This window comes from Scomber japonicus, chromosome 18 (genome assembly GCF_027409825.1).
Source record: "Scomber japonicus isolate fScoJap1 chromosome 18, fScoJap1.pri, whole genome shotgun sequence".
Lineage (NCBI taxonomy): Eukaryota > Metazoa > Chordata > Actinopteri > Scombriformes > Scombridae > Scomber > Scomber japonicus.
This window is the reverse complement of record NC_070595.1, coordinates 4,852,057-4,859,556: the sequence shown is the minus strand read 5'-3', so window position 1 is coordinate 4,859,556 and position 7,500 is coordinate 4,852,057. Positions and strand designations below refer to the sequence as shown.

Genomic DNA, 7,500 nt, shown 5'->3' with positions numbered 1-7,500 from the left:
CTGTCAGGAGGCTGCTGCTAATGAGGAGAGAGAGAGCTCTAAAAAAGATATCATAGTGAGTTTGACTGAACCCTGCAGTGTGTGTGGTGATAGTTCTGATGGTGAAAGACAAAAAAACACTTAATTGAAACTTGTAATCTTTAAACATGAAGTGGATGGATCAGTTTTTCGCATGAACCATTTTTACGCACGCAAATCCATATAAAAACACTTCTTAAAATACACGCAGGCGCGCGGCCTCTACTCAATTTCACACAGGGAGCGCGCATGCTTTAACGAGCTTCCACGTCTCCTATGTTGGTTCGGCGTTGTTCTTATTTTCAACAGCTAATCCTTCACTTTTACGCATTTTTTACGCACAAACGCGCTCGTCATATTACCCAATTTTGGCACGCTGTCGTCAATTTCTTTTGTGTTGTTTTTTTTTTTTTTTTTTTTTTTTTTTACCATTTTAACTCCAACATAAAAAATGCTCTTTGTGCTTGTGTGTTTGTTGTGGTTCGAGGCTCCGAGGCCCCGCATCCATTCAGCATCCAAACCGGCTGCTATCGTACAAAGCCGGCTTTTACAATCAGGGGAAAGGGCAGGCATTCAGAGATCAAAACCCATCTGCTAATTTATAGTGTTTATATTAGTAGAGGATTGTGGTGACAGTACAATAGCACAATAGGCTTTCACTGGGCCTGCTAGTACTGACAGAAACACACACACAAGACTATCTGGACGGAGAGAAGGTTGAGCTGAACCGGGCCGAACTCTGAATATGAGCGATAACACAGAGAGGAGGAGGAGAAGAAGAAGAGTTTCTCTGGAGATTTTCCTCAGTTTCAGACAGTTTGGGGATAATGCCACCCCTGTGTTCTCCTGCCCCCTTCTTAAACACAATACCACCTAATGAATATTCACCAAGTCTTAAATTATGGTTTTATGGAGGTCGCAGAGCAATAAAAGATCTGCAAAGAGAGAGAGGAGGGTTGTAAAAAAAGTGACAGAGAGAAAGAGACAGGCAGGCATAGTTCAGCTACCGGCAGTGGCCGCTGCGCAACCGGGCCAACAGTTTAAAGAGCTCTTAACGTAATTATTGGATCGAACTAATAACCCCCTTCACTCTCTCTTTCTCTCTCTCTCTCTCTCTCTCTCTCTCTCTCTCTCTCTCTCTCTCTCTCTCTCTCTCTCTCTCTCTCTCTCACACACACACACACACACACACTCACACATACACATACCACACACACCACCACCTCTACCTCCCGTCTCTTTCCCCAACTCTCCTTAAGAAAACATTCTCCTCCCGTGCCTCCCCCGTTAAAATCTCTTTCACCTGTGAGGCCTCTCAAGTGCTCTCATCACCTCTTCTAACTTTTCCACCCCCCCCCCCCCTCTCACAACCCAACCCATACCCCCCCACCACCCACCTCCTCCTTCAACACCCCCCCCCCCACCCCCCACCTCCTCCTTCTCTGCTCTCACCTGAGCTTCTCATCCAAGGGTATATCCGTAGCCTCTCTTCGTTTAGCTGTCGCCGTTGTTCCGGGCTACTCTGCCTCCTGCAGGCCGGCTCTGGGAGCCTGGCAGCCAGAGAGCACAGCTGAGATTCTCCGGGGTACCTCTCCGCGGCGCATCCCTGCAGAGAAGAGCACAGCGGCCCGGCTCCATGCGCGCTGTAAGCCCCTCCTGTGCATACTTCTGCGGGGTTGAAATGATGCGAGCCGGGCTGAGTATCCCCGCTGCTCCCGTTCAGTCCCGAAAGAGACAAACGGAACGATGAGGAAGAAGAGGAGGAGGGAAAGGAGGAGGAGGAAGGAGAAGAAGAAGTAGTAGAGGAGGAGGGAGGGAAAGGGAGAGCTCCGACGCCTCTCCCACTGGAGACATGATGGTGGTATCCGCTGGACACGAGGGCGCACGAAGAAGACCCGGCAGGAGAAGCAGAGGAAGACGTGGAGGGAGAAGTTGGAGAGTCTGTGAAGAGCAGAGCGGGGCAGCTCGCCGCAGCTTGTTGGTATTTGGAAAACAACGCGTTGGCGAAGTAAAGCGAACTCATAATTTGGCGCCGGTGATTTGTAGGCCCGGGGCGGTTTAATGTCGACTTTTTACGAGGCACCGTGAATTATTGGCGGGGTATTACTGTCTAGATTTACACCAAAAAATCACCCCACCCCACACTTCTCCTCCCCTCCCTCCCATTGCCTCGCGGACCACGTGACCCCGGGTCCATGTGATGTTAAGATGCCCAATGGCCGACGGGATTTCCCTCCGGATGCAATATTATAATGGAGAAATTAGCTGCAACACACAGGGAGTGACCGCTATAACACACACACGTGCGCGCGCACACACACACACACACACACACACATATATATATATATATATATATATAATCTATATAAGGGAATCAATGCGCAGCAGATCGGAACGTGTCCACTAATCACTGAGAGCGCATTGGAGCTGGAAAACAAAACGGCTGAGGCTAGACTAACATACATTTCAAACTTAAATCTTTACCGTCTTGCTTGTCGGATTATCAGCGAGCTGTGTGTAAATAGAGGAAAACACCATTAGCTGGAATATTGATTGGACTTGGAATGGAACTGAGCTAAGACACGTGCGTAAAAGTTGCCAAGAAGACTAAAACCAGGGGATAGATTTCAACATACTAACTCATACTTTGTAGAGACCACACATGGAGAAGAGAGGGGGTCCCACACAGCAGAGCAGAACAGAACAGGCCGTTATTTGCTCATATAATGTACTGTATACAGCTGCATGCAGAGTAATAGAAGAGCGCGTAAACAGCACGGGACGTTTATAGACGCAGTCAAACGTATCCCCAAAAAAATCATTCTCCAATAACGCCCACAATGACAGAATTAAAGTGCAGCAGCTGCTGCTCCACTTCACTTTAATTCAACTAATAATCCAAACATGAAGAATTACAGGTTAATATTTCTTAGAGCTGCGTCACGCCTCGTGAAGTATTAGAGCTATAAGCTATGCAAACACAAGCACAAACCTGACTGGATGTTGGAAGAAAGAGAAGATGAATGTGGAGTGTTTTAGAGAAGATGTATGTTGCTGGATATATTACTGTGTATTCTACATGGCCTTAAATTCTAAGTGATAAGCACCGGGTGTCTTAAACTCTCCAGGTCACTTAATACAAATCAGACGCACCCTGCTAAATATTTGCATCCACGTATTGAATTTACATCTGATTAGTTCTGGTCACTGCCACAAAGGAAACTCACCTGGCGTGCAGGTGCTCCTTTTTTTTGATCCATACCCGTGACGTTGACCTTTCTCTGCCACGCAGCTCTGAGTTTAGCAGGATAAAAATCTCTGTGCTGAGTGTAATGTTTAACAGGCCCCGAAAGGAGTTATGCGTGAGTAGAAAGAAGAAAAAAGTCCAAGGCACAATCCTGCACAATTACAGGATTAGAAAGAGAAGGTTTATTTGTTTAATCCGTAAACACTGAAATAACCGTGTGTGAGTGTGTGTGTGTGTGTGTGTGTGTGTGTGTGTGTGTGTGTGTGTGTGTGTATTTCCCATGTGTGCATGCTCTGCGCAAACTCTCCACTTTGCTGCGTTAGTGCTTCATGCTTTTTAAAAATGTGTTTTGTGTGGAGCGCGCGCGGTCCAGATGGCCTCAGCAAAGCCTGGGTGTGCTGTGCGTAAAAGTCTCTCTCTCTCTCTCTCTCTCTCTCTCTCTCTCTCTCTCTCTCTCTCTCTCTCTCTCTCTCTCTCTGAGGTGCCATTAAGTCATTTACCTTTCCAAAAGGCCAAGTGTCATGTCGCTGCTGTTGTTAACTCATAAAATTAGAACAAAATAGTTTCGACTGTTCCATCTCAAATATAATCATAAATTAGTCCGCATCCAACTGAACAGATGTCATTTAAAAAAGAAGGGAGTGTTGTTTCCATGCATACATATAGCAGGTTCTAATACACCAAACATTTAATATATACACTGATCAATATGACATTCAGGCAAATCAGATAACTGAGCTGCTTCTCCAAATTATAAAGTCAAGCCAAGCCTCCGGGTTCACTGCATGTCCAATGAGCTGCAATTATGTTTGAAAATCCCCTCCACCAGCACTACACCAAAGGATTTTGCATATATCCTGCATTTGAACCTTACTTCCTTATCTTGTGAAAAGGCCCCCTGTGTTAAAATCACCATCTTAGTTGATGTTGTAGCTCACATGCTGCAAATTCCTAACGCCTGAAGCCTTGAAGGCCACACATAGTTCCAACTCAGTAGTAACCTATATGCTTAGTTTCTGGTTGCAAGGCGCGTAATGAAGCTGCCATGTGTAGTAGTGCCATGCGGGGTCAACTAGAGCCCAACACTTCATTCTTCTTCTCAGAGCCCTTCTACACTGTTTCATCTCTAAATCTTATAATATATGCAGCACTTGCTACTTGTGTGCCTGATATAATTGTTGGATTTAATAAATATATTAGAATGTCGTCGTTATAACAAATTAAACCAGACTAAATATCAGTAGAGCTAGTTGGTCGATTTAAAGGAGCATTACATCAATATTTCTCATAGTTTGTGTGTAATGTCTTATGTGGCTGTGAATGAGCTTTATAAATACTGTTTTAGTGTTAATAAGGTTAAAATAACTGAATATTATAGTCACATTATGACACAGTAGAGTCATACTAAGGCTTAAAAGTTATGATTACTGCTTTAATTTGGTTGGCGCACCCCTTTAACACATCAATGGGACAGTCAAAGAGCTCCATCAATGCTTCTCTGACTTCTGTTAAAACATCAATATTTCACCAACTGCATAAAAACCTTTTAGTGTCAAAGCAGTCTAAAGCAGACAAATCCACTTTTTACTTTTTTTTTTTATCGGCTGCCTGCGTGATTATTTTCACCTGGTGAAGACAGCTCGAGGTGTGTGTGAAGTGTGTATAGCCTCTCTGTCTGTACACACACACACACACACACACACACACACACACACACACACACACACAGCGGTGTTGAGCTTTCTAAAGTGTACACCTCAAAGTTTTTTCAAATTAACGCCTGGAAACCTGAGCGGATAAATATGTTTATGCTTTGATGCCTTTAGATGATTCTCCTTAAAGTCTAGAATAAAAACCCCAAAAGCCCTAAACTGTATGGATATATACATATGAGTAAATATACATGCGCAGTGTGTTTGATCCTCTCATATGGAAACAATCCGACCTCAAGTCGTCATGGTGATGATGATGGAAGGCAGTGTAATGGTGAATATAGAGGCCTGTAATAATGTAAGTGGAGGTGGAGGACCAGGCCATAAATAACGCGATGTTTGAGTAGGATGTGGACTGCGTGGAGGCGAGAAGGAGGGGAGGGAAAGGAGGATGGGGGGGGGGGGGGGGTCGTCTGTTGTTTTAAGAGGAGATTTCCGAGTCGAAGCTCAAATGCTTGGCCTCGTGAACTAAACGGTTTTATCAGTCTGGGTGGTGACAGAGGCTTCAGAGAAGGAGAGGAGGAGGAGGAGGAAGAGAGGATGAGGATGAGAGGAAAGAAAAAGAGGAGGAAAAGAAGTTCAGTCTTTCTTTCTTGATAACAGACAGACAGGTTCATACTTCTTCTAATTCCCTCTTAATTGATAATAAAGAGTGAAAAAAACCTCAGCAATCATTCACATAACACAATTTAAAGCTTCACATTAAATCCAGAACGCAACGTTTCACATTTTATTACATTTTTTTTCCTCGTTTTTATTTTTATGAATGTTCTCTCTCTCTTTTTTTTTTTAAATCTGCACTGTGCGCATGCTTTTTACCCAAAAAAGAGAAAAAAAATGAAGACAACATAAACAAACACCATCGATCAAAAAACGAACTAAAACGACAATTAGAGTGTGTAAAAAAGAGACCCGACCTACTAAAACGGCATAAATAGGCAGTTTCATGTTGTTGGAAATTTCATTAATTGCTACGTCATCATCATCATCATCATCATCATTAATCATTGCCATAACAACAACAACATAGAAGTGAGAAGTACAGTAAAAAGTGCACCATCATCATTTTTAACTTAAAAACTATACAGCTGCCAAAGATAAAATTGTTAATGATAAACTTCTAACAATATAGAAATGTTTCCACGATAATTGTTCCACAAAGAAAGGAAGCTATCATTTTTCTTTCTTTTTTTTTTTTTTTTTTTTAAACACTAGAGTAGACTATGTTGAGTTTGAGTTGGATGGATCAACCCCCGCCCTCAGTTAAGATGAATTTTATTTTATTTTTCTTGTGTGTGTTTTTTTTTTGTTTTTTTTAAGTCCATTTTCTTGCTTCATTGTGTCTTTTTTTTTCTTCTTTTTCATCCCGCGGTTTGCAGACAGAGGTTCGCGGACCTCTTTTCAGTCCGTCCGGTTCTCCGTTTTAGGAGACTCAAGTTCCTTTCCATCGATTGAATCGTGGAGACAGCGGGGCAGTCCAGTGGCCTCAGCTAAGACAAAAAAACCCCACCTCCCTCTTCCTCCCTCCTTCCCTCACCCCCCCCCCCCCCCCCTTCTTGTCCAACATTTACACCCCCCCCCTCCCTCCCTCACCCTTCTTTCTCTGTCTCCTCCCTTACATTTGCTTGTGGCTTTTCTCGCAGCAATCCTCGTTCGCCTGTGACCCCGCCGTTCCCGCCACAGGTACAGGTACAGCTACAGGTACAGCTACAGCTACAGGTAAAGGCACCGGCACCGTCACCGCTACTCCTCCTCCTCCTCCACCTCCTCCTCCATCACCTTCTCCTCCGCTTCCAGCTCTTCCCGCCCCTCCATCCCGTATCTCCTTCTCCCTCCTCTCCCTCTCCACCGCTTCCTGCTCGCTCTTGCTGCTAGGAAACTTGTCCTTGTTGTTCTCTTTCTTCCATTTCATCCTCCTGTTCTGGAACCAGATCTTCACCTGTCTCTCCGTCAGTGCCAGTGCGTGAGACACCTCGATGCGGCGTTTTCGGGTCAGGTAAGGGTTGAACAGGAACTCCTTCTCTAGCTCCAGAGTCTGGTAGCGGCTGTAGGTTTGACGACCCCCGCCTCCGGCCCGCAGCTACTGGGGGTAAGGGGAAGGAGAGATAAGGGGGAGACATGGAGGGGGGGGGGAAATTGTTAGAGGCATAACTACACTCTTACAACTTCTCTGCCATCATGTAGCTGGTTGTAAAGCTTCTTATTTAAACGTGCATTTCCCACGCGCTGCAACAGGTGGACAAAAACATCTGGTCAATTGAGCAGCGGTGCTTTTCAATCACAGCTTCTGATGAAAAACTGTAATTTCAGCGACGTTTATTATCATATAATGTGTCAATCAGCCTATTTGAAAATTAACCGATGAACTAAAAAGCGTAAAAATGGTTAAAAAAAATACAAAAAACCCCGCCTGTGACACATTTCGAGGACACAGGGTAACGTGTTCATATGACCAACAACCAGAAACACCAAAAGTCCCTTTAACAATGATATAAAACCAGGAGACAGGAGAAGCAGCAA

The 7,500-nt window shown here is 44.4% G+C and overlaps 2 protein-coding genes across 2 annotated transcripts in view; both read right to left on the bottom strand.

The window, feature by feature from the left end:
• The window catches only part of hoxb7a (homeobox B7a), a 7,203-nt gene extending 5,162 nt beyond the window's left edge, over positions 1–2,041 (bottom strand). Inside the window, exon 1 of the mRNA XM_053337844.1 lies at positions 1,471–2,041. Within this exon, the coding sequence (XP_053193819.1) occupies positions 1,471–2,041 (571 nt within the window). The remainder of the gene's footprint in view (positions 1–1,470) is intronic.
• Positions 2,042–6,595: 4,554 nt separating this feature from the next.
• hoxb8a (homeobox B8a) overlaps positions 6,596–7,500 on the bottom strand; it is a 2,737-nt gene continuing 1,832 nt past the window's right edge. Inside the window, 2 exon segments of the mRNA XM_053338212.1 lie at positions 6,596–7,042; positions 7,044–7,060. Coding sequence (XP_053194187.1) covers positions 6,596–7,042; positions 7,044–7,060 — 464 coding nt within the window.